General features: G+C 43.9%; 2 protein-coding genes across 2 annotated transcripts; one reads left to right on the top strand and one right to left on the bottom strand.

Moving 5' to 3' along the window:
• The first annotated feature begins 1,943 nt into the window (after nt 1-1,943).
• LOC144821865 (zinc finger BED domain-containing protein 4-like) lies at nt 1,944-6,516 on the top strand. The gene is made up of 2 exons (XM_078679019.1): nt 1,944-4,039; nt 6,302-6,516. The coding sequence occupies exon 1, from the start codon at nt 2,019-2,021 to the stop codon at nt 4,032-4,034; it is 2,016 nt and encodes a 671-aa protein (XP_078535145.1). The 5' UTR covers nt 1,944-2,018; the 3' UTR covers nt 4,035-4,039; nt 6,302-6,516.
• Nucleotides 4,297-27,543, bottom strand: LOC144821673 (uncharacterized). The gene is made up of 4 exons (XM_078678897.1): nt 27,507-27,543; nt 7,031-7,123; nt 5,663-5,794; nt 4,297-4,936 (listed from the first exon to the last, which is right to left on the bottom strand). Exons 1-4 carry the CDS (start codon nt 27,541-27,543, stop codon nt 4,536-4,538), a joined length of 663 nt encoding a protein of 220 aa, XP_078535023.1. The 3' UTR covers nt 4,297-4,535.
• Nucleotides 27,544-27,872: the final 329 nt, after the last annotated feature.

Consider the following 27,872-nt stretch of genomic DNA (forward strand, 5'->3'; position numbering starts at 1 on the left):
GTTAGGTTTACAACCTCTGTCTTAGCCATGGGCTATTTATTCCTTGCACATTAACCTGTCATGTGCAGCAGGCATCCTCGTTTTTCTGTCCATATTGGTATCTATAGGCCTGCTTGACTTTATTGGTTCTTTCTGGACTTCATGTGGCCTTTGAGCTGTGGTGCTGCTGGACTGGTATTATTAGTCTTCTGTTTTGTCTTTTATACATTGACCTGTGTGTCTTTCAATTGTTCATGTTGCCTTACTGCTTGTTTGACTGATGTTGTTCTGCCTTCTTTACTTGTAGGTGCACAAAAAAGACTGAGGAGGTGCTGGTTGTTTTTTCATCCATCGCTCGTTCTACTGCCAGACGGACGTCCTTCAGTTGTACGCCACGTGTGGTGTGTGACTCATCTGACCAGACATCTCTGCAATTTGTGCTGCTGTGAGCTGACTGACATCAGAAGAAGATGGGCCCTAAGAAAGCTACCAGGTCCTCCACCACAAAGAAAGTTGCTGCGAAGAAGGAACAGCAGAAGGAAGTGTCACTTAAGTCTGGTATGGACCCCAAAACCTTTTTTGGCACCCCAAAAGGTACGCCTGCAGCAGCGGGGTCTGGGGTGCAAGCTGGGACCAGCACATCTGCATTAGTGGGGGCAAGCCAGCATCCCAGGGCCAAGCACATGATGAGGGTCGAAGAGGTAGCCAGCCTTCTGCTTGCGAGCAGTGATACTGAGCCAGAACTAAACTTATCGCTGTCTCAAAGTAGTACACAATCCACGCAAGATGGAAGTGCTCAACAACCACCGCCAGCAGTAGATGTTCAACAACCACAACCACCGCCCGCAATAGGAGTTGTTCACCCACAACCACAACCACTTCCCGCAACAGTTGTTGAACAACCACAACCACCGCCCGCAACAGTTGTTGTTGAAAAACCCCAGCCCGCAATAGTACTTCCTCAAGAACAACAACCACCATCTCCGCACCAAATAGTAGTAGTTGTTCCTCCCGAAGTCGGGGCAGTTCAGGAAGTAGAGCCTCCTTCCGAGCAAGAAGAAGAGGAAGCCACTTCTGTAGGTGATCTATTTCCTTTGAATTCACCAAGGGAAAGGAGGGTTAGTGCATCGAGTTCTTCGCAAAGCATCCCTTCCGATGACCTTGATACGGATTGGCAGCCACAACTATCTGCGCATTCAAAGGAGAGACATCCCAAGAAGACCATGCTAGGAAAAAGGAAGTTTCCAGGCAGGCTTGAACTTATGGAGGTCGATGTAGGTGAGCAGGATACTGCTGGTGATAAAGACGGGTCTGACACTGTCATCATCACAAGCGTTATTCCTTGTGCAGAGGATGTAGAGACCAACATTTTCACCCTATCCAGAAATGCTGCAATGACTGATGAGCGGGTACCACGCATAACTCCTACACACTCAACACCCAAAGTAACACCAGCTCCAATTTTTTCAACAGCGAAGGCCCGGCAGCATCCGACATCCAGCAGAAGCGCCACTTCAACAGAAGGAGGTAGTGGCAGTACTAGGACTGAGCTGTCCCATAGTGAAATTCCACAATCCTCCAGTCCATCCGGCATTGGCAGTGGGTCCTCCTCTTCCTATGGCAGGAGACAAAAGTTTACCTCCCCAGTGTGGGACTTCTTTACGGTTCACCCAGTTCAGGAGAACATTGCTGTATGCACCATTTGTCATGTCAATGTTAGTCGTAGTAAGCTTGGTACAAACTATGGGACTGGAGGCCAAACGACCCATTTGAAAAAAACACACGTGATCAGGTGGGAGAACCACCTTGCAAGCTTAAAAAATGTTAGCACTCGTGTTGGTGGGGATACAGTGGTACAAGGTCCACTCATGGTTGACCAGGAGGTAGAAGAAGAGGGAGACGATGACCTTCTATCTAGGAGTGGTACACAATGGACCCCTGTCGCCAGCACTGGAGTGGTAAAGTCCACATCCTCCGCATCTGCAACTTCTCAGTGGCACCAGAGTCAGCTGGAAACACCAAGGAGTGCAAAGTCTGCGATGCAAGGTGGTCCGTCTAGCACAACTCAAAGACATGCAAAGCAGCTTACCATTCCTAGCATGTTAAGGCAGGAGGGAAAGTACGAGCGGAACCACCCAGTAGCACGTTTATACAATGCCAAACTTGCGAAAATGTTAGCACTGGACCTTCTCCCATTTTCATTTGTTGAGGCTGTTGGATTTCTGGAATTAGTGGCAACCCTCTGCCCAAAATGGAACGTTCCCAGTCGCTACTATTTTGCCCGAGTGGCTGTTCCAGCACTACACCACGATGTGCTGGAATTGATTGGGAAAGCCTTACAACAGAGTGTTGTCCATTGTATCCACCTGACAACAGACATGTGGAGCAGTTGCGATGCTACAGATTTCATGTGCATCACCGCACACTGGATCTCTTTTGCAGGTGTTAAAGACAAGTTAACTTCAGGCCTCCGTGACGTTGCTGGAATTTTTAATGATACGCGCAGACATGCAACTATAGCCATGTTTGGTATGGACAAAAGTCATACTGCTGAAAACATTTTGTCTGACTTTAACGACAAGGTCTTTGAATGGCTGAAACCAAGAGGCCTTAAGATTGGTTTTGTTTCCACCGACAATGGCAGTAATGTAGTGAAGGCAATGAGAGAAGGACATTATTTCAGGGTACCCTGTTTGGCACACTGCATAAACTTAGTCGTGCAAGACTTTCTGAAAAATGAAGCCAAAGTCAGCAACATAATGGCCATCTGCAGAAGAATATGCACGCACTTTAACCATTCTTTCAAAGGACGGAAGCTGCTACGGGTCATTCAGCAAGAGCATAGGTTGCCAGTCAAAGCACTGATCCAGGAGGTCCCAACACATTGGAACTCAACTTATTTCATGCTTGAGCGTCTCTTTGAGCAGTACATCCCACTGAATGCTTATGTCATGTCAAGAAGATTAGGGGATCCTACTGTTAATCTTAAAGCCCTGACCATTGAGATGTGGCAGTGGGACCTCATTAAATGCATCACAGAGATGCTACAACCCTTTGAGGTCTTCACACGTGCAGTTAGCAGGGAGGACTGTACTATGGGCCAAGCCATCCCATTGTTGTACATGCTTGAGCAACAGGTGAAGGAGGTCTGTCAAACATACGAAGGTGACGAACAAAAAGTTGATGCATATACCTTAGCCAAGGGCTTAGTCAACCGCTTGTGTGAAAATGTAAGGCTCAACAATATTGTGTCAGGTGAACATTACATAACTGCAACAATCTTGGATCCACGGTACAAATTATTTGTCAGCAGTAACGAAGTAATTCCATTTTCAGATGAGGATGTTGACAAGTACAAAACTTCCATAGCTGCGGAAGCTAATGAGTTAGAAACTGAACGGCTGTTACTTAAAGGCCTGCCACTGCCAGCCCAGGCCAGTCCAAGTACTCCTGACGCAAGTTCTTCACAGCGTGAGAGCAGTGCGTCTGCTTTCCAGCAGGCACCAACAGTACCAAAAGCAGCACCTACACGATCTGATTCAGCAGACCCAACCAAAAGCATAACTGCTTTTTTTCTACAGAAAGGGATGGGTAAGTCCGTTGCTGTTGCAAAGGGAAAAGAGGACCAGCAAAGCCGAGCACCAATGAACATTGAGCGGATGGTTCAGGCCTATCTGGATGACACAACAGAGGTGTTCATGGAGCAAAGCCCATTGGTCTATTGGTATGAAAGAAGGAGACAGTGGCCAGTGCTGAGCAGGCTGGCGATAAAGTATCTGGCTTGTCCTGTAGCCAGTGTCTCCTCTGAGCGGGTTTTCAGTGCTGCTGGTGCCATTGTCACATCGAAAAGGACTAGTCTCTCCCCCAAAAGCGTGGAGCGGCTGACAATGATAAAAATGAATCAACGCTTCATACCACCAGACTATCAAGTACGTGAATCACCGCCGGATGAAGAAAGCGAGTGTGAAGAAGACGTCCTCACTACTGGGTTACATGACCTACTTCTGTCTGAACGCACAGAGTTTGAGGACGAGCTCCTCTTCCCTGACAACTAGGACAGGTATATTAAAGGAATGATGCAATGCATTGCATAGAATTGTTTAGCCGACTCTGAGCAAATGTGCATGGAATTAAAGTATACTAGTAGTAACTTCAGACTCACGTGATGGGCAATTTTCCCATGTTATTTAATAATATAAATTATTTATGCACTTGTGACCCTACTACTACAGGTGCAGTCAGTACTTAATTTATCGTTCGTAGTTCATGTTCATGTTGCACAACGTACATTATTTGGTGAAACAGTCCCCCCTCCACCCCCCCAACAAACACAAATGAACTTCAAATGTTTTCTTGTGAAAATATCTTTGTTTTATTTTTATATTTTCATAATGATAATAGAAAAATAAAATATATAACAAATGTAACCCCCTGACCCAGAGCTGTCCCTACCCTCCCCTAACCCCAACCAAATTTCAACCCAAATGTACACCCCAACTCCCACATCCCACCCACCAACAAAAGGATTAAAAAAGGGGCAAAAAACAGGGTCCATTTCAAAGCCGGCGGGCTTTCAGGTGTTTGTCCACCATTATCTTCACACGCTCCTCTAGACCGTCCTCCAGCTTCTTCCGCTCCTCCTCCAACTTCGCTACCCGGCGGAGAATCTTTGCTTTGAAATCACGGCACCTACACTTGCATGCATGTTGTTGTTGTTGTGGGGGGGCCGCCGAAGATGTAACAATGCGGCGGCGGGCGGCTGCCTGACCACGGCGACGTAGTCCTGCAGGCTTGGGGCCCGGGGCATTGGAAGAGGCAGCAGCTGCTGCCGCCGCCTCCTCCTCCTCCTCCTCGGCCTGATCCACCAGCCGGCGGTAGGCCTCTACAATTGCCTGCAGTTTCCGCTGCCGGGCCCGGACTGCCAACTCCTTCCTTGTTGGTTTTTGGGAAGGAGTAACTATAAAGAAAGAAACAGAATTGTTGTAATCCAAACTCCCCGCAAATCAAGAACACAACATTGATTCAACACATAGTGGGCGGCACAGTAGCACTAGCAAGCAAGCTGAGTACCAGAAATTGTGTTGCGTCTATCTTGAACATTCTACAGCCTCTATTAATTTTTGGGACTTTTTGGCACGGCATTATGCCTGCCCTATTAGCATGGGTGTACTTCAACGGTCACACACATTAGAACGAACACCTGTCTTTTTCATATCTCCTTTTGTATTATATACTCTGATTCCGGGAAGGCGGGAACACTCTCAAAGTAACATTAATTAACAGGGGGCAGCTAGTAGCACATGTCTAGTAAAGACTATAATACTTTATACCGCGCAACAAACCTTATTTGGTTTGTGTTTCACCAGCAACGACCCATGCACCCAGTCGTCCCCTCCTTCCCTTGCCTTTGGGTTTGCCCAAAACACCGCTGCTGCTGAGACTATCCACTAACCACCGGTATTGGGTGTGTCTCCCAACCACGCTGGCAGCTGTGTTTTCCCCTTTACATGCTTTAACAACAACCCATGCATCCGACTGCTATCAGCCACTTGCATTACTGTAGTGGTAATGCTTAGCATGCTAATGACAAGTAAAGGTAACATCATATATTTTCCAGTAGAGTACAGTGAGAAAGTTTTCCCCTCCCACCAAGTAATGCAGATCACTATTGAATGTAACTTACCATCGCCCGCCGCTGTTGGCTCCCCCCCCACTGCTGCTGGTGTAGGTGCCTCTGTTCCTCCTGTCCCCGCCGGGATCGCTGAAGCTGCGCCGCTGTCCCCGTCGGCACTGGTCGATGGTAAGGGTTCTGCACCTATAAAAATAGGTACACCTTTTTAGATGGATGCACAGCCCCCTTTGTACTTGTTCACCAAGAATGGAGTTCTTCAAAACAGTTAAGTACAACGTACGTAATCAGTATGAGTCCACATTGCATAGTACAGCAGAGTCACTACACATATTAGCATTCATTGTTATGGTATGGTACCCAAGCTCATCTCATCTGTCCTGCTACTCTAGTCCTTGGAAATTGGAAGTGAACTATGTAACCTTTGTACATCAATGTATCCAGTTTTGCGCATGTTAACTCGCAGTGAGTTGCGCAGTACGAGAAGACGCTCTGGGGCAACACATCATTGTTCAATGCATACACCTGAAGAGGTGGGAAAGTAAAAGGGCCCGTATTTAAGTTTTCTATGTGGATTGTGGAATAGAGTTTGCTTACAGGTTACAACTTCTTTTTAGCATGGCTGCATAAAACTGGCATAAATGTATTTCATACTGTCTAACGTGCACCACTTTTGTCATTATTTTTCGGCAGGTGAGAAGATTGCCTTCTACGAAGCGGACATTTCCATAGCTTACAAAAAAAGAGGAATATCTGACCAGTATACGTTGGTGAGAGGTCTCCGATAGTTGCCACATTTCCCTATTGTGCACTAGTAGCTGTACAAATGTTGATTACTTTATTATGCCTTTTTTAACTCTGGATTTTTTCTGGTGGGCCCTTCAACGTATTTGACGGAACAACTTAAAAACATTGATGTTACTTACTTACTTCTAACAAAATAAAGCTTTTGAATGACCACTTTGACTCTGAAGTTTATTTTCAGTGTCTGTTGTCTTAGAGACTCACACGAGTGAGTGAGCAAAAGGGGGTTTCTTAGGTAACGGTTTGTGTCCTAAAAGCATTCGGCATCTTGGTATTGGGGTTCAGGAGTGTGAATTGAATAATTGACCAATGACTCAGGCCATATAGGCTGACGTTCAGTGAATTGTGCGTTCCTCAGAGTTCTGTGACTGAGGTGTAAGTAAGGTCCAACCTGCCTATCAGTACCAACATCCAATTTTCGTGTGCATAGTTACATAGTTGTGTAATATGTATATAACTCCATAGGAGATAGAAGAATACCCACAAGACTAGTAGTGGTATACTAACGTTTACAAAAATACTAGACAAACATCATTCTGGATGCATACTTGGTTGCTGTCAATTGCCAAAGCACTGCAGACACATTACAGAGGAAAAAACAAGCACTGTTGGACTTACTGGGGACAGCAGCAGGATCCTCAGTAGAGGAGCTCTGTGTAACTGGTGGTTCACCCGCCGACTCGGTCCCTGTATTCTGCTTGCCCCTGGGTTCTGTGGTTCATGTAAAAATTAAAATAATAAACAAAGAGAAAAACATTGAGTGCTGTGAAACATAGACATCATTGCAAAAAACACTGCTACAGTGGAACAGAGCCGGAGGCAACAAATCCATGCCAGGGGCCGCAACGCAAATATGTATCCATCCTTAGAGTATTATTAAATTAAGGATATCTATTGGTGCGGTGGCCCCTGAAGTTTGGTGCCCCTGTGCAGTTGCACAGCTTGCACATGCCCCCTAGAGCCGGCCCTGGCTGAGGTAAGAAGAACAAAGTAACGTTAGCATTCTTTGCAAGAAAAGGATTCGATTCATGCAGAAGAGAAGGCCGTGAAAAAAATGCTACAATATGCAAACTACGTACAATTATCCATCCACCGCTATTTCACTGACGGACAAAGGAAGGACAAGACTCTATTAATAGCATTAACTAACGTCAGTTCTCAACAATAAAGAAAATCTCACATCAATAAACAGCAACAGCTAGCGCCAAGTTGAAACAACACGCAAGAGCCAGTGAAGAAGAAGAACACTGTCATACAATGACAGTAGATATACCGGAATACATCGCAAATGTAACTAGGGGCAACAGTCATCGCGTTACTTATTCAGCCAATATTTACAAAGATACAATAACAATATTTATACAACTATATATATATATATATATATGTATATAACTATATATATATATATATATATATATATATATATATATATATATATATATATATATATATATATATATATATATATACACACTTTATTTTTGGGGTAGCCACTCACCAAGACCCACAACCTCCACACCAAGCAGGTCCAACAGGTCCTGCTCCCGGTCCAAAATGTCGGCCCAGCGGTGGGACAGCTGATGGTGGGTACGCCGGATACCGGAGCAGCGGAAGACTGCACGGCGCACCTTCGCCCACCGCCGGAGACGCTCTTCAATGCGCTGGTAGCCGGAGCCGGGCCTGCCGCCTGCTGCCAAAGTCAAGGGGAGGTGACGTTGGATAAAAAAGACCAGGGCGGCCACCTCCTCCTCCCCAAAAAGTTGGCGGGGCGTCACTCCTGCCGGGCGCATTCTGCCGCAAGGCAGCCGGGTTTTTTTAGGCACAGCCGCCTTGCCCTTTGAGCCGCCGATGCTGCTGGCACCCTTCACCATGGTTCTGGGTGGAGGGGAGAAGGAAAGTTGAAGACAAAAAGGTTAGGGGAAGAAAGAAGAAAGATAAAAGAAGGAAGTAATATAAAACAAGAGAAAAGTTGCAAAAAAAGTGGTAAAAGTAAAAATAAAATGAGAAATATAAACCTAGGCACAGACAGAAATAGGTAAGAAGTAAAGAAAGTTAGAAAAACTGAGGGAAAAGACCAGGATGGAAGAGATAGGAGTGAGATGCTAAAGTAGGCCCAAAACCATAGCCAGAGTGTGAAATCGAAGATGGCTCTGCCCGTCGCGACCGCCGCGGTAAGTTCGCGCGATATTTGACGCGATCACGCACTTTGGCAGTGCGAACGAGAAGATGAGTTCCCGAACATGTCTAACACAACGCGAACACGTTACTTGTGACCCGGAACCGGAAATAAGGGAACGCAAGCGGGCGGGACAAACCTCATTGAGTAACTTAGCGCGCTAGCTATTGCGAGCATGCAGGCAGCGCCCCGAACACGCGCACCGCGCTCCCGAAGACGAAAAACGGCGCGCGAACGGGTCTAGCAAGCTACTACGCATGTCCGCGGAGCTACGTGTAGCTCGCGGAGTGCAAGTGCGTCTTCGCGTAGCGTCGCGGAGTGCGGCTACGCGAACTACGCCCAGGGTTACAACCATCGCGAGGCCCTGTTGGAGCCTCCAGTTAAGAAACCACCCATTGACAGGTTGGTATGTGTGACCACGTACAACACCTCATCGTCCAAGATCCAGAAAATCATTAGACAGAAATGGCGGATCTTGAATAGTTCTGGTGAGAACATTCCTCTCCCACTGTTCTCATTTAAAAGAGGCACCAACTTGAAAGACGCACTGGTCCACACGAGACCTCGACAAGAAGTCGAAGAACCCACGTCTACCTTGTGGAACCTTCCGCCAGTGCAAGGACATCATCCCTGCGGGAACTGCTCAGTGTGTCCGCAAACAACCAAGACTCTTGCAGTCGACATCGGCACCACTCGACCATGGCTACTTAAACGCCATACCAACTGCAACAGTGAGAAAGTCATCTACCAGATTACCTGCCCTTGTGGTTTGAGGTACATAGGAATGACTACAAGAAAGATCAAATTGCGCATACAAGAACACAAGAGCACAATCAGGCGCAACAAGCAGGCGACCCGGCTCACCTCGCACTTTTTGGATAAAAAACACAATCCTGATGATTTGAAGTGGCTAATCCTAGAACAACCATATATACCTGGTCATGTCACAGATGTCTCACTTTTCCTACTAAGGAAAGAGCAAAGATGGGTCTTCAAATTACGCAGTGACACGGAAGGATTGAACGATGACATCCCGTGGATGCAGTTGTGAGTCTTAACTTAGTGCATACATCTATATACCTACACATTCAACCTCTATAGTTGACATCATTTGACAATGTTTTGGTGTCACCCAGTAAAAGGCCCATCAGGAGCTCCTCCAGTATCGAGCAGTTCTCCCTCCTTACTAAAATAACAACAGAGTGGCCCCGAAGTGTTTCGCTAGAATTCCCACTAAGGTCCCTGAATACTAGGTGGCATAACTGTCAAATATCCAGAGTCACTGAGTTAACATTACAGACCATAGTCTATATCTGTATGTCTAGCTGTTTTTTCAACTGGTTCCCCTCTAAATGCACTTTGTGTTTGTTCACTTTTTGACTACAATTCACTTGGCACAGTGTTTTCCAAGTGTTTTGCCATTCTTCCAATTAAGGTCCCTTAAATACGAAGTAGCATAACTGTCCAGTTCTCTACATTCACCAGAATATCATTTGACCACACACCATATCTGTGTGATCTGTTGTGTCTCATCAGGTGCCACACTAATGCCTTTGTATGTTGTTTATTTTCAGAACAATATTGACCTGATAACGCACATGTTGAGACCGGGCAGTGGTTGGTCAATTATCGTAGCCTTACAACTGACCTGTTGCTCACACTGCGTGTGGTCTCCACAGTCCACATATGCCGTCTAATATTTCACCATGTGCGCAGTAAAACATATATAGATTTACGCCTCAAAAGACTGCATAAACATGTGTCATTGCTTTCATTTGTATATGTTTACATCGTGGCTTTCTATCTCCGCTTTTCTGTAAACAGACAACTAATTAAACGAGTTCGCATTCGTTCTGCGAACGAAGGGACAGCTGCCATTGGCCCAGACCGATAACACGCAGTGAGCGAATCAGGACATTGCTTTCATGAGTTCCCTACAAGGTCCGCTTCTTAACGGACTCTCTAGTCCGCTACACGCTAATAACAAAAATGGCCCTTCCTATTGGTCTTCATTGAACCATTCACACAAACCGCCTCGGACAGTTCCTCTCCGAGGCGCTGAATGAGGAAAGCTGCCATTTGCCCAGACCATTAACACGCAGTGAGCCAATTAGAGCATTCCTTTCGACAGTTCCCTCCAAGGTCCGCTATTCACGGATAAAAACCTGTGCACAACTCTGCGTCACCACCTCCCCCTCGGCTCAGTTTTTCACCCGAGGCAACGACGGAGAGGTGAGTGATCGCGATTTGGGACCATACAATGAGGTGGCTTTGTTCAGATAGATGGTTCAGATAGCTGAGTGCTGTAACTGTTAGATCTTAGACTGGGAAGTAATTATTTTACAGGTCAGGATAAGGCGTCCATGTTTCCTGACATCTGGTTACTCTGCTACTTTAATCATTATGCAAGGCAGCCCAGTTGAGCCAAATTAAGGATTCTAGTTTGACGCCTTTCTCATCCTCATGCACTCTTAATCTAGGCCTGCCATATTGCCTTTATTGTATCACTAATGAAATGCTTTTTAAATTTTGTGACTGTTAAAGTCTGATTCTGGAGTTAACTTCAGATTTATGCACTTACTTTTAGTGCGTGGCCTCCTTTTACCCTGAGCAGTTGCCAGGTGAGGTGAGGTTTTTTTTCTCCCTTCAACTAGGGTGAGTGAGAATCATTTATTCAAATATTCAACTTACACAGAGACGAGAGATACATGCGACAGATGTGTATACTTTTAATCCTGTTTTGTTTTTGTTTCCCACATTGTATATACAGGAGAAGACACACCAATTTCCTTTTAGAAATTGGAGAGTGGGTGTAGATCACGTATCACATCACATTAAGTAAGTGTTGCAGTAGCACATCATAGGTCCTGACGAAAGCCGCTTAAGGCTGAAACATGTTGACCAATTAACACACATGGTGGATAGCAATTCCTTGCATGCTATCATTATACTGCTTTTAATAATACCACATTGATGGTCAGACCTAATAAAGTTTGTTCTTATGACATCAAAGTAGGTATTTTTAAATCACGAGGATCATTTTCCTTCTTGTTTCTTCTTTTGAGCACTGCAACTTTTGCCCCTTCCGCTCACACACTGTCATCTGTTGGTTGAATGCTTGATCATTGGGTCCGGAATTAGGTAGCCTCAGACTCTCCCTGAGGAGGAGCCTACAGGACACCATTCTCTAACACAAACAACCCAGATGACGAGTTTCCACTTTTGAGTGGGCTGATGGGTACTTTTTCTAGTTCTTCAGACTCTGTATCTTCTCCTTCTCACTGTTTCTGGTATAACAATGTTACTTTTTTGGATCAACTTTGTGGTCTTAGTATGAATGCGGGACACTATTAGGTTCCAGTAGATTCATTGAATTCAGACTGTTAGTACCTCCCGTGTGTTTTACTGTCAAGTTGGGGGACTAGGTACTATTCGGTCTATAAAAACAGTTTCCCCTCGGACCCTTTACCACTCCCTTTGTTTTTTTGTATCTATATTTTCCCCAGGGGGGTAAGTCGGGTGCCCTCCCCAGATTCCATGTGCCCCCGGTGGCCCTCATCTCCCCAGATCCTATGCATGACTGTAAGGTCCTGGGGACTAAATCCCCTTGGACCATGGAAACTGATGTTTCACATCTGCAGCCCTTCCCTTATGCCCACATCTAGAGGCAAGGCTGTGCCATCCTTCTGTCTCCCTGCCCATCAGCACGGGCAGTGGAAATTGTGCGGCTCCCACCGAAAGGCTGCTCCTGCCAGGTGGGAGCACAGAGAACTGCTGCCAGCTCCTACGCAGTACCCAAAGATGGGTGCTAAGCCAGCATGGCTGCAGGGCCTTGGGGATCTCTACATGGCTGCAAACAACCCCTACTGCTCCTGGGTGTCCCAGTTGGGACTGATACCCCCATTAAACAGAGAATAGAGAAAGTAGATAGCACACAGCACAAGGCTGCTCACAGGAGAACACCGGCTCTTTCAGCTAATTAATATTCATGCTCCCGGCCTAGGCACGCCCAATAATGGCACGCAAGGGGGGTAAAATTGGCATACTTTCCTCATGGTGCCCGTAAAGAAGAACAAGGGGGCACCATCAACATTTATTAACAGTGTTCTGGGGGCTTCAGGAAGTGCTGAAGCCCATAGGAGATTTTTACATAAGTCACCATACCTCTCCCATGGAATTGAAAGTCTAACCCCGGGAGAGGTTCGCCTGCATTTGCTCTTACTCTGTAGTGTGGGGATCACTTATGGTTGGGTCATGAATTTAAAATGGTACAACATTTATACTGACAATGCAAAATGTACCATTATAATGAATGCTTTTATCGTCAATACTGTGTTTATTGATTTTAATGGTGTTGCAATACTGAATTATTCTATATATGGTTGTGTTTACTAATGGGGTGAAATGCTAACAAAGCAAGTAGGCCTGCCTTAATTATAATGACACTCCCTTGTTGTGATATGGCATCTGGTATAGGTGGGAGTTCTGTAGTTATGGGGTTTGGAGCCCACTAGAGGTGTATTATGATATGAGGCTGTCACCAAATGTATTTCCATCTACCTGAATGTATATATTTGTAATTCATCAAGTGTTATTTAGTAGTGTGTATCAAGTTATTTTTCCTTTAAAAGAAAAGGCACTGACTGGACAGTAATCTATTGAGTGTTATTTCACTACCCGGAGAGAATCAAGTCTTACAATGGGGTACTTGTTTCCCAGTAAAAAGACAGTTGTAGATGTATTTCGTGTGAAGGACTTGCATCCTTCATAAATAGTATTCCAATTTCTTACAGCTACATCAAAGACATATTTGTAGTGCAAATTCCCCTTCCAACCCCAAACAGGTATTGTGTCCCTATAGATATATCGCATGGCCCAGCCACCTGATGAATGATGTCCAAACACATCTAAAAATCCAAGCAGACATCATCCAATTAAACATCATTCTATAACACCTTTTGTTGGTAATTGTTAGAGATACAGGCCTGGGTAAAGATAAGGTTGTCATCTGTACACTGACTGGTCCCTTTAAATGCATGAATGTCATTTAGAGGTCGCTATTGTGATCCCTTGGCTTGCACTTTGCTAACCCTAGAACTGCCTTTGCGATCCCTGGCCTCAGGTGTGGCTAATTCATTGGCAGGAACAAAGGGCAGCAGGGGCTCCTCTCTTTATTTTCTGTCAATTTTTGATTACACTAATAGTGAATAAATAAAGTATACTCCAATTTTAGAAGAAAAGGAGTGTGTAAATGTCCATCCTTGATTTGTCTTTCCAAAATTCAAAGAATAATACTGTTCATTCCTTAATTATCATCAGTCCATTAATAAAATAATCACTTCGGATTTTCTGTTTCTTAATGGATCCAACTTTTTTTATTCAATCAATGCTTTTCATCAAAAGCAGTCAACGAAGCGATGTTCCCTGCAAAATGCAATAACCTTGCTGATAGGACCCACAGGGCCATATCATCATAGTCGACCCCCTATGAAATGGATGGCTAAATCATGATTTTAGCAGACGTTAGATTTTGGTGAAAATGGCAGTGCTAAACTCATGTGGGCTGCCTTGTAAATATCACGATGTAAACATCAGCGATATTTGCAAGGTAGTCCATCAGGGGTACGCCCAGTAACGCCCACTTTGCATGTCATTGGAGATGCAAAGGGAGGCGTTGGGAAAAAGGGTGCTAACATGCGATTATGCATGTTAGCACCCTCTTTTAAATAGGGTGCTGGTTTAATCTCTGCTTTTTTGGCTTTGTATGCCCTTGTAAATATGTCCCCCAGTGTCTGGTACAGTGCACTGTGTGTGCCCAGGGCCTGTAAATCAAATGCTGCTAGTGGGCCTGCAGCACTGATTGTGCCACCCACACAAGCAGCCTTTCAAAGGTAACTCAGACCAAATTCTGCAGTGTCTGTGTGCAGTTTGATACTGCCATGTCAACCTGGCAAGTGCACCTACTTGCTAGGCCCTAACCATCCCTTTTCCTACATGTGAGTCACCCCTAAGGTAGGCCCAATGTACCCCTGTGGAAAGGGTGCGGTGTATTGGAAAGGTAGGACATGCCCTGATGTGTGTGGCATGCCCTGATAGTGAACTTCTGCCAATTTAATTTTTCACTTTTGAAAGGCTATCTGTCCTATAGGATAGAATGGGAGTTTATTTATAGCATCTTAGAAATATAACTTTCCATTGGGACAACATCGAAAGTTGGAGTTTAGTATGCCTGAACTCAGAATATTAAAATGTATCCTTTAGTAAAGATGATGTTTATATTGTGTGTTTGAAAATACCACTTTTAGAAAGTGGGTATTTTCCTGCTTAGCCATCCTGTGTGCCTCTGCTGGTTTGTGGATTAACTGTCTGGCTTTGGAGTGACAGCGGCTGGGGATGTGCATTCTCTCAGACAGCCAGTGGGGTGGGGGGGTTGATGTGGGTCCTACCTTTCCTGAATGAGTCAGGGCTGGGCTGAATAGACCTGAGTTGCATTCAGAGTAGGGGAGGAGATTTCTTTCACACCTAAATGGGCCTGGTCTGCTTATAACAATGCTGTCTCCACCTCCTGCCAGGAAGCTGCACCAGAGAGAACAGAACTGTTGTTGGGGCCCAGACCCATGAACTTTAGACTACTTCTGGAATTCAAGAGGAACCTCTGCCAAGAAGAAGTGCTGGGAAAAGCTGAAGGAGAAGTGCTGCCACTTTGCTGTGTGGTGTCTGAGGTTGGCCTGCAGTGGCTATTTTCTGCCAAGGAGAGGACTGTGTGTGTATTCTGCTTGTGAAGTATCTCCAAGGGCCTTAAGTGGAGCTTGCCCCCTGTTCGAGAGGTCTCAAAACCAGCAAACACCTCCCCATCCTTTTGGCCACCGACTCTGGAACCGCTGGTTACATTCGCCGCAGAAGAAAGGAGCAGCTGACTCTGTCACCGAGTAGGCTGCAGGTTTCTGTGTTGTGAAGGCAATGCAGAAAGCCCCGCTGCACTTCGTATCGCATCGTTGGTCTCACCGATGCCGTCTGGATGATCGTCTCCAAGCTGTTGCTAGCACCATGACCTGTGAGCACCGCACTCTGCACCACCTCGCTTCATCCTGCCTGGACGTTACCGACATTGTCGCTTCACGACCCGACTAGACTGGCTCCGTTGCCTGCACCACAACCTGCCAGCACTGCATCGAGCACCGCCTCACCCCGCACCATAAGCCTTGGTCTCACCGATGCCGTGTGGATGATTGTCACTGAGCCACTGCCTGCACCGCGTCGTGAGGGCACTGCGCCCTGCACCTCTTCCATTTTCACAATGCAGCCGCGATGGTTGCCCCGAACGACTTACACCAACATGTCGGCTGCAACGAGAAAGGTACTATTCACAAGCCTGTCAGCGCTTTAGCTGGCCCATACCGACATGGTCGGCTGGAACTGTTTGACTCTGTTGTTTTCAGCATCACGGTAGCCCCGGACAGAGCTACTGACTAGGAAGAACTGTGTTTTGTGGATATTTCTAAAATTTTAAGGTTTTCTTGAAGACTGCATATTTTTCAGAACACTATTGTGGATTTTTGTTATTTTTGTCTTGTTTGGTTGGTTTAGATCAAGAATTGCCTATTTTCGAAACTGGTGTGGTGTCCATTTGTATTGTTTTCACTGTGTTGCTTAATGCATGCACAAATGCTTTACACACTGCTTCTGAGATAAGCCTGTCTGCTCGTGCCAAGCTACCGAGGGGGTGAGCAGGGGTATTTTTAGAAGTGTATCCCCCTGACCCTGACTAGGAAGAAGGGTCCCTACTTGGACAAACTTGCAAACCATTGCCAACTAGAGACCCCCATTTCTACCACATCGCATTCCTGTGTTTTGAAATGGACGGTGTGTTGCATTTCCAGTTTTGATGTAACACCATGCTCTGCCACTTCCTATTAAATATGCCGCTCTGTCTGCTATGCTTAGTCATGGTTGTCGGGGGAAATATGGAATGTTTACTATTTGTTTCTGAAATATTAACTATTCAAGTTAAGAAGGAATGAGCAAATGCTCACTCCGGATCATCCTTGTGTTTTTAGTGGTAACTCAGGACTGTCTAAGTCAAGGCACAGTGTCTAATATCTGCAGTTGCAGTCTGGGTTACTGTCCTACCTGTGCTGGCAGATTTACAACATTGACTCAATCTACACCTCTATCAATTTTCATGAAATTATTCAGTGATTTACTTTACCTTCTCCCTGGCTCTTTTAACTCCAGTATGCTGTCAATGCACACATTAGCAAAGGCACAGTGTTCCCTTCTGACATTTGACGCACAGCTGCTGCCTGGTTTGACAAAAGAAAGGAGTCAAATCAGGTGCTTTAGTCAGGACTTGGGGGGTGGGGCATACGTTTCTGATTAAACTAATATTTATGAGACAAAAACTTTAAGTAAGCTAGTTCCTGAAGGATGTTTTACTTCCATCTGTCCACGAGGCAGAAGAAACCGATCAAAAAAAGTACTCCCTTTTTTCAATGTAATGTATATTGTCCTTAGTTTTGTCTAAGCAAATATTTGTTCATATTCAAATTTAAGTTGTTCTCTATTATATATGGTTCTTAAAAGGCAACTAGAATAATTTCATAACTTAGGGGTACAACATTATCTTTATGTGAGGTGTAGCAACTTGCTATATATCCTGCTCCGCTTTCCTACCTCCAAATTGACCTTTCTCTCCTCAATATCATCGTGTTACCCTTTTTAATTATAGAAGTTCAGGTAGCATTATTACGACCTTTATTACACCTTTATTGTGTACTTGGTTATATGCTCATGACTGCCCGAATACAGTACTTTCTTTATGTTATATATGGATATTTACTTGGTTCATAAAATATTGGGATTGCAGGTTTATCTATCCGTGCGAGTGTTTTATTACATTTACATGCATTTAGCAAGCTGCTTATGCTGATAATGAAGATTTGGTATTACACGATAATGTAAAGGTAGTTACGAATTTTCCAGTTTTTATTGTTACATCTGGTATTGCTGCATAACGTATTTAGGCATTAAACTGTGCTTTAAACGTTTCTCTTATACTGTTGATGTAGGAGACAACCCTGGACTGTGCATTTAGCAAAATATGAATTAAGGCCTTCATTTACGGGCAAATGGCTAAGGGCAGCACCGCAGGTCACCTTGCTGCGCTGCCCTATACCTATGTGAAAGCGCAGGAAGGTGCCGTCTTTATGAAGTATGGTGCATTCCTGTCCTTATCCCCTACGCTGGTGCACAATTTGCTGCCTAGCGCATATGCTGGCACCCTTGCATGGTGCACCATAGTGCAAGGGTGTCTGCGTTGCATGCAGGATTATTTTTGTGCAGGAGGAGCACCTTCCTGCACAAAAACAAAACCGAGAGAGGCGTTTTCCTCTTTTTATGTGTATTGTAGAATGCAGCACACATGGAAAGAGGAAAAAATGAGGAGAAATATATTTATTATATACAAATATTTCTCCTCATTATACCTGGTCTGGGGAGGCATAAGGTTTTAGTGATGCTCCAGGTTTATGTGGTAAAGAACATCTGTGGCTGCGTCAAAATCCATGGGTGTTGCGTGGGAAAACCTACGAAATGCTCATGGAACACCTCCCTGGCGCCGAGTAAGGCAACGTAGCGACTTGCACTGCTTTGTCTTACTCCCTAGCTATGGAGCAATGCAAAGCAACGCAAAGTGGCTTTGCGTAGCCTCATAGATATTATTGAGAGTCTGTGCCGCTGTAGCGTAAACAAATGTGGCGCTCAAGCAGCACAAGCCTCTTGTAAATAAGCCCCTAAGTGTAGTGAGCAATAATTGTGTGTGTAATAGGACTCTCACTTAAACACCTCGCAATTGTGATACCAGCATAAGGGTTTACCTGTTACTTTCAACTCTTTAAGCATTTGTTTCCCGGATTCAGTTCAGTGGGGTGAATCACAACATGTCCACCAGTCGAGCTGAATTCAACAACAAAACGACTTGATCTTAGGGAAGCACACTGTCATGTTTTTAGATAGAAGAGTGGTTACTTATAAGTTATTATTAGACCCCAGGCTGAAGTGGATATGAATGTATGACCTTTCTCTACAATATTCGATGCTGAAATAATACTTCTGTTTTTATTGTCTGTTGCCAGTTTGTTCAGCTGTGTATTTATTAACTTGAATACCAAATACATACAGGGCAAGAGGATGTCGATTTACCTCTTTCAAGACACCCCAATCTGGAATAATTCATCTAAACAATGTAACAAATTAATTCTAAAGTGCTTTATTGTATGTAATACTTCATTGTTATTATATTTTCTTTATTATCATTTTCTTTCCCCTCAATAAACTTGCTTTTTGAACTTTAAAAAAAAAAACAATGTAACAAACTATTCCTGTGGAAAGACAGGTCCACGAAGGGACTCCATACCCTTGGGTAATTATTTTCAGTAGGTCCTTTCAAATCCTTCATGCGGAATTCTACCTGCGCGGGAATCCATATTGGCGATTCTTGCAACTGAGATGCTATGTGTTGCATAAGATGGCCTCAGCTGACTTAATGTCCTTATATGACAAGACCCTCGAGAGAAGCCCACCTAAAATCTAGTGCCCTCAAAATGCCACAGGACTGACACTGAACTCCCTGTAAATTTCACCAAGCCAAAATGTCCCCTACACCTTTCTGCTGGAGGTGCCACCGAGTGGTGGGTGATATGGTACACGGCCTATGGTGGAAGCTATGGAGAACTGCATGAGATACTCAACGACACACATGCGCTCCTGAGCCAGACCTGCCACAAGCACCATTGCTTTAACATCGGCCCTGGCGATTGCAAAGATGTGCAGTCACCAGGAATAGACAACAGGGACCACTTCAACTCATGACGGCTGGATGGACTCCATGGCCGCAGCCCATGAGAGACTCATATATAAACTGAATGATCCACTGCACACCTTTCATATTATTTGGGGTCCTTTTCTCAGGTTGTGAATGGGAACTGGGTAGGGCCTCTTGCTAGCTTTGCCAGCTCTTCTGGCAATCAGCCCATGGCCTGGAGGAGAATAGTTCATGTTGACCCTCTGACCATTCCGCTGTGAACAGTTCTTTAATACATGAGTTTTGATCTTGTCAAAAGGGGTGTAGCTTCGGGGGGAGGGTGTTTTAGGGCGTTACGCCCCCCTAATAAACGTATTTAGTGATAAATAGTTGGGTACAGGTGCTTTCCGTCGCATATGGTGAGGTGTCTGTTGGATTTCCCCAGGAATGTTTACACAAACACACACACACACACACCCACTAAAAACGCACACATTCTCCCTCTCTCTGTTTGGAAAGAGTTGAAAATAATGTTGGTTATTTCACAAAATAACGTGTTTACTCTTTTTGGGCCCGATTCACAGAACTAACTTAAGACAAAATCCTAAACTTATTACCATTTTGGTATTCACAGAAGGCACTAACTCATTATGGTATTCACAGAAGGCACTCATTTGGTGAGTAAGTGCCTTCTGCGAATACCAAAATGAGTAAGTGCACTTACTCATTTTGGACCTGCCAATCTTGGTCCTGTGCCCAGCCTACACTTCATCGTGGTCCGCCTCAACTTGTGACTTTGTTCTGGTCCAGCGTGCCCAGATACCTTCAGTTGGGTCTTTGTGCCTTTTGCTGCTGTTTTTATCTAAACCTTTAAAATTGCATATCTCCAGTTGTACTGATTGGATTTTTGTTGTTTAGTCGTTTTGGTGTCAAATAATGAATTACATTGTACTCTATTTGTTTTAATTGGTGTGGGATTTTTCTTGTCTTGTGTTGTGTTTTCACTTTATTATTGTTTGTATGGGGTATAAGTGTTTTACACATTGCCTCTAATTAGAGCCAGCACAGGTTCATTTTGTAACTTTTGGTGGTTCACCCTGATAAGGATTGTGGCTCCTGCTTGAGTAGGGTTTCACCCTCTATCCCCCCCCCCCCAACAACAACCCAACTTCTCACACAGGTGTACTGTTTATTGCATGCTTTATTGTATCTACGTTGGTTATAAAGCCATGCAGTCCATTCGAGACATGGCTCAGTGGGCCGCTGAAGTTTACACTTACAAAAGCCAGCTTCCATTTTGAGCTTGCCTTGGGATACCGCTGAGCCGTGTTGCATCATGAAACAGGGAGAGGGGCAGTGTATGAATGCATAGAAGTGCTCATTTGCAATGTACAGTGCACAAGGCACAGCCATAGGCATAAGCTTAGAGCTCATAGATTTACCCGTTTTAGGACTCGGATTTTGAATGCTCTGTATGTGGATTGAGTTCAGTAATCCGTCATAGAAAAACCAAGAAACGACATGTGCTCCTTAAGGCAGAGAGACCCAAAGAGTGCTAGGCGCTTTCTCTGGCGGGGGAGGGGTGGAGGGGGGCGAAGAAGCGCCAGACTCATTAGTTATCCAAGTGTTGAAAGAGGGTCACCTGAAGCTTGCCTGGGGTCTGCGTCGAGTCATAAAAGACATGTCTAAGATCACACACGTTGTTTGCCAGGCCTTCCCTGTTCCATGTTAGCCGGGACGTCAGATTCAAAGAGGCTAGCTGGTCATCTGAGTAGCGAATCATTCTACGTAACGTCACTGAGACAAATATGGTATTTAAAGTGAAAATGCAAATGGCCTGAAAGTGGCGGGCTAAGACTGTCATTCAGAAGAAAAAAGGAAAAAAAGACAGGATCAGCCCAAATTATTGAAATGGACGTTGCAGTTCACAATTGTCATTGTAAATTGCATTGTCTGCATAAACGTTTACAAAAGCAAGAAAATTGCTTGTTTGAGGCAGAAAACGAAACTATTAAAGGTGCAGATTAAATTAAAATCACATTTTTATTATTATACACTATTAGTAAATGAAAACAAATTAAGCTAATTTCAAAAGTTCATTAGCAATATATTTGATTTCAACTTTTCGCAAATGGTGTATGTTGACATGCTGATTTTTGCGTTTATGTTTTTGTTCGAGTGCTTCAATTTTCTTTATTTTGATATTCTGAATGTACCATGATGTAGTTATGGCGAGAGTAAAGATGGTTCCTTGAACCAAGATTGGTGCAGTCAACGAACACATATGTCTCGCGAAAGCTGTCCCGCTTCCTCAGAGCTTATGATGGAAATTAATAAATGCTGATCGGTTGGGGCCCTGACAGTATGTTATTTACTATCCAGGGCCAGTAAGAGTATTTCTTTCATTATGACCCTTTACCCTTCTTCAGGCTCAGTTGCACTGTCTGCATAGCAAACCCTTGTACCCTACAAGGGAAAGCAGAAGGAAAGTAGGAATTTCAACCTCTGCGCAGCTAGTCCATGGCAGGCGGTACCCCCATCAAAAAGGTATCCAGGCCACTGCCTGATGGTGATTTGTTAATGTGATACTCCTTATCACACTGTGGCCCGGGGCCCTTTACGGGGTATTGTGAGATCAGCCCCAGCGGTCTACTGCTGCTTGCAGACTCCCCTCCTAGCAACTGTTGCTATGTACAATGAGACACACCGCCAAAACTCACCGCATGAGCATATGTCATGAGGCATGGTGGGTGAACCTGACTACTTCAGAAACAGGGCAGAGGACCGGCTTACACACATTGTTCATCTGGATCAGAATGTACAGGGCTACTCTTCAAACAGTGTCATCTTAAGGATTTTGGAGGCCCTGGGCAAGACAAATTTGGGTGCCCCCATACAGAACAAATTTAATTTTTTTTATCCATTTCTTGCTAATTCAAGCCTGCATAATGCCAAACAGTATTAAATTATATTTAATCCTTTAACGAGCCCACACAAAAAGCTCAAATATGTCTTGCCCATGAACCCAAAAATCCTTAAAATGATTCAGGGTGGAGAAACAGAGTCCGACGTAGAGGTAGGAAGATAAGGAGAGTGGTGCAAATAGAAAAATAGGATAGGCAGAGGTTAAATGGAGAAAAAATAACGAGAAAATTCACTTTCCCAGGAAAGTGGGGGCCATGGGCAATTGCCCCTTTTGCCCATGCCTTAAAACATCTCTGTCTTCAAAACGTTCATCGATTAGCTACTGGTCGGATCAGCCATTTAATTTACATCTAAAGTGCTCTCTCTTTCAGAAAAATCTTGAACGGAAGGCTGAGGAAGTAGAATAAAATTATGAGTTAAAAAACTTCGATGTAGATGTTTATATGAAAAACTATTAAATACATTAAAATAAATAAATATGTATGTATGGTGCCATTCAAAATGGTCACCAAATCCTCTCACAGCGTTTCAATATTTCTGCTAATGCTACAGTCCACAGAAGCTTCTCAAGCAATGGTTAAGGAGGTACGTAGGGGAGGGGGCCTTGGTAAACTGCAATTGCAGCACTGGTAATGGTGACCCTGATACAAGCCCAGCACAGTAACAGTCTAGCATAGAAAAAGCTCAACTTTCAGCAACTCTCGTCTCAACTCTCTCTTTGTCAACAGAAAGCCTTTTTTCCTGTCTATAAATAACCACAACTCTTGTCACCACAAGAGCAAGCAATTCACTGTGGTAGTAGTGCAGAATACCAACAGACTTAATAGACATGTGAACAAACCAAACCCATCTGGGAAGGGATTTCTTGCAATATGACCATAGCAGGATGTGAACATGCTTTGGACTGTTATTTATGAAACATAGTTTGATTAACTGTGAGACTAAGAAACCTTCCATTGTTTGGAAACCACAAAATGAGAATATGTTTGAATTAAAAAATGTCCTTTTTCACAGGCTTTAAGAAAGTGAGTTGAGAGCGAAACATGTGTCCACAACCGTGCTCTCTCTTCTTATGCCTTCTTTACTTAATTCTGAATCTTAAATAGATTTGAGATGTTAACACAAAAACTTTTTAATATCTTCATAAGTGTGATACCAATTGCATTCATGTGGGAAATGCTTGAGTATCTTTTAAAATTGGTTAGAGTGGCTCCTGTGCTATCAAATAAAATGAATGGCAGCCCGAATAAAGCACCAAAGGCTAGATGAACAGATGTCAAGAATCCTGTAATGGCCAGAGGGCTGGAGCACCATCTCAGTTCAGATCCCTCCATCCTTAAAGGAAAATGCTAAAAACTCCTCCTCAATCGACATGTTGTTACCCTGTAACCTCTTGGTACTCCCCTCTTGTAGCAAGACCCTCTCCTTCAGGGCCTTTTCCTACCTAATCGTAGGTACATCCTACACTTCTTCCTGCTTCTCCCACAATCCCACCAGGATTAGTCAACCATGGTCAGATCTCTCACCTGTCCTCCCATCCCCTTGGAGATCACACTATATTGTTTTATTTTTTATTATTTATTTATTTTAGCTTTCAAACTATTTGTTTGGAAACAAAGACCAATTGTACAACCATTCAACATTTAGCTACACTATCACAATATGTAGGCTAATTTCAACATCAACAGTCGAACAGTGGTCCATTAGCAAAACCCACATCTGGAATATCGGTAACAGGATAGACAACACACCAGCCGTCTGGAGGGAACACAATATGTATTGAGGAAGTAGACCCATAGGAAACTATCATGAGAACAGTATACCATTCTAGAAACTCTATAACGAAGTACAGAGTACTCTGCACCTTAATGGGGAGGCAATTGAGGGGGTGTCAAATGGGTGGGCAGGGAAGCAATGTTGAGGAATGGGGAAAGGATCCCAGGCTCAAAGTAGGAGAGGTGCAGGGCCGGTCAACATCCTGGACTGTTGCGCTCCATATAGGAGGGGAAAGGAAGAGGTAGGGAAGGAGGGTAGGTTGAAGGAGGGGAAGGAATAGATGGCATAGCTAAATCCTAAATGGGAGGGGGGAGGGTAATGCAGGGGTTCAGACACAGGTCCTAAAATCAAAGCAGAATAAGGTTAAAATTAGAATTAAGATTAAGAATACGATTAGGATGGGGGAGGCCTCAGGAGATGGCGTCAAGGTTCAGGAAATGGGACCAAATGGTGTAAAATAGGTCAACTTTGTCTTGCAATCAATAGGTTATGCGCCCATACAATTCCACTTTAAACATCTAAGAGGCATTACTCGTGTGAGAGTAGGTGTTGTGAGGAATGTCTGTCAAAATATCGACAGACAAAACATCGACATACAATAATATCGGCGCAGAAATATCGAAGACAAAAATATTGAAGTCCTATCTACATAAAGGTAAGTACAAAAATATCGAGAACAAAAATATCCTTGTCAAAATTATCGATGTTAAAAATATATATTTTTTAATGTTTTAATAATAATGTAAAAATAAGTCAATAATACATATCATAAAAAAATCGATATAAATATTAAAAAATAACTAATACATATAATATTAAAATTAATTAAAAATCTACATATAAATTAATATATATACTTACTCAACATATTATAACATTAGGGAAAGCGTTTGATAGTGTCAGGGCAAAAGTTACTATTCCCACTCCAGCGAGTGCAACAGTAGGGAAAGCGCTGGATAGCGTAGGGGTAAAAATTACTATTCCCACTCCAGTGAGTGCAACAGTAGTGAAAGCGTTGGATAGCGTAGGGGTAAAAATTACTATTCCAACTCCAGAGAGTGCAACAGTAAGGAAAGCGTTGGATAGCGTAGGGGTAAAAATTACTATTCCCACTCAGTAGGGAAAGTGTTGGATAGCGCAGGAATTAAATTAATATACTTATCAATTAAATATTTTTTATAAAATAAATAACATTAATAATTATTGAATAAAAAAAATATGAATCAATACTTATTAAATTAATATTTACTTAAAGAACATTACATTATTTCCCACCCTATTCCCCTATAAACATACAACACACTACACATAATGAATAACACAATGAATTAAATTATCAAACAATCAATTAAAAAAAAAAGACCAATTAATAGTTATTTAACAATAATTTAATTAACAATAACAAAAAATAAAAATTAATTATAATTAATATAATTTACAATTAACCAACTAATAAAAATTAATTTACCAATTAATAATTAATTACCAATAAATTAATAATCAATGACAATAAATAAAAACATATTAATTAATTATATTTAAATTACTTCCCAGCCTATTCCCCTGTACACCCACAACCCGCTAAACATTAAAAATAACATCATTTAATTCTCAATTAATTAAATAGAATTACCAATTAATTAACTTACAATAAATAAATAACAATAACTAACAATTAATATACATTAATTATAAATAATATAATTATAAATTAACCAATTAATAAAAACGAATTACCAATTAATAATCAATTAACAATAAATTAACAACCAATAACAATAAATAAACATATTTTAATTATAATTAAATTACTTCCCACTCTATTCCCCTATAAACCCACAACCCGCTCTAATACTAAAACGCAAAAAAAATATTTTAAAAAATTACTATTTTTTAAACATTTAATACATATATTTGAAAATAATGAAAAAATAAAAAAGTTAAACATACATATAAAATACATACTAAATACATTACACTAAAAAAATCGATAATATTTACAACGATATTTTTACTACCAATATTTTTGCTAACGATATTATTTACTTCGATATTACTTACTTCGATATTAAATGAATCGATATTACTTACCTTGCAGTCGATATTCTGGTCAACTATATTCTTGACTTCAATATTCTGTCCCTACGATATTAAAAACTCGATATTACTGTAGGTCGGTATAAAAATTTCGATATTTTGACTGCTCACCATTGTGAGCACCAGTGACGCATGACATATATCTTGGCTGTAGTTAACGCAGTGGACAAGAATTGTTGCATGTGTGTGGTAAACACTGGTAAATCGGCAGTATTATGCAGTAGAACCATAGACCATGGGAGGGGAGAGGGCAGGAAAAGCACAAGGCTGAGGGGGTCACCTATTGAGATGGCCTGACAATTATAATGCGGTGTGTCGCAGTTGGGTTTGGAGCAGCACCAACATTGCGACTGGGGCAATAGTCCCACTGCCGTGAGTTTTCGAGGATCCAGTACCAGTCCTGAATCATGTTGAAGATACAAAATGTAATTCTAGGGGCGGAGCTTGCCAGCAGCTAAGATGGCCGCTTAAACCCGAAGCTCCGCCGTGCACCGCTAAATATCCTGCATTATCCTACCACAGAGCAACTATACACGTCCCCCACTCCCTCCCTGGACGGCAAACATTGCTGGGACGCCGGCGACCCTAAAATTGCAGAGGTTCGACGCCCCGGGGTCCGAACGCGGGGCGGTGTAGTTCCACGCGCTGACGGGCCAAAAAGCCGCGGTCCCCAGTGGAACACAGGCCCGGGCAACGTGAACGGGCGTGCGGCCACAGAGAGTGCGGTCGCCTCGGAGACCAAAGGGAAAAAACAAACAAAAAGAAAAAACCCGAAGCCCTGATCGGGACCTTCCTGACGGAGTCGGAAGATGAGGAGGCGGCGCCGCGACTCGTAGAGGGAGTATCCCATCTCCGCCCGCGCCCTTGAGGTCCCGCATGACTGGAAAGGCAACACGCTGCTGTGTGAGGCCATTTGCGGTGAGGGGGCCCGGCGCAGTGGTGGTGCTGATGTCAGCGCGGTCTGAGGCCAGGAACCTGGAGGGAGGGCACGACTAGAGGCCCACAGGAGGAGAGCCACGGGACACTGGGAGCGCCCCCCCCCCAGAGGTGGTTACAGCGACACGGCCCGAGAGCCATCGGCGGAGGCCGCGAGTATTTGGCGGCATTGGAGGCCAGAAGAGGAGGCCATAGATCCCTAATGCAGGCCCCTCGCTGCGGGACCGGTCCACGCTAACTGGAGCAGAACTGTGGCGGTCATAACCTGGCATATGAATACATGCTGAGCGCACCCCACCGCAGGGGCGCAACGATGGCCCTCACAGACCAGCAGTAGCGAGGAGTGCAGGACGGCGATAACGCTGGGCAACCGGCCATACCCGCTACAGCGTGGCCCTGGTGGAGTACAGAGTCCATCTTCCTGAGTGGGACACATCGAGCCAGGCCGTTAGGAACGGTAGGGCAAGCGGAAGACGCCCTAAACCTGGTTGATGGCGACATTTGCGGCCCTACGCTTAAGATTGGTGGAGCGGCCTAGACCGCGGTGGATCGCCCGGACGCTGAACAAACACCCCCGGTGAGGCAAACAACGTGAGCATCCGCAGTCGGGTGGCGGACCAGCCATTGCGATGGGCAAAGGGAACAAAACGCAAAGTAAACTTCCCTTCACGCAGAGAAGATTGCAGCTGCAAAGCCCACCCGCAGAGCACAGGGAAATCACGCAGCCGGAGGAAGACCAGGCGGCT

This window comes from Lissotriton helveticus, chromosome 2_2 (assembly GCF_964261635.1).
Source record: "Lissotriton helveticus chromosome 2_2, aLisHel1.1, whole genome shotgun sequence".
Classification (NCBI taxonomy): domain Eukaryota; kingdom Metazoa; phylum Chordata; class Amphibia; order Caudata; family Salamandridae; genus Lissotriton; species Lissotriton helveticus.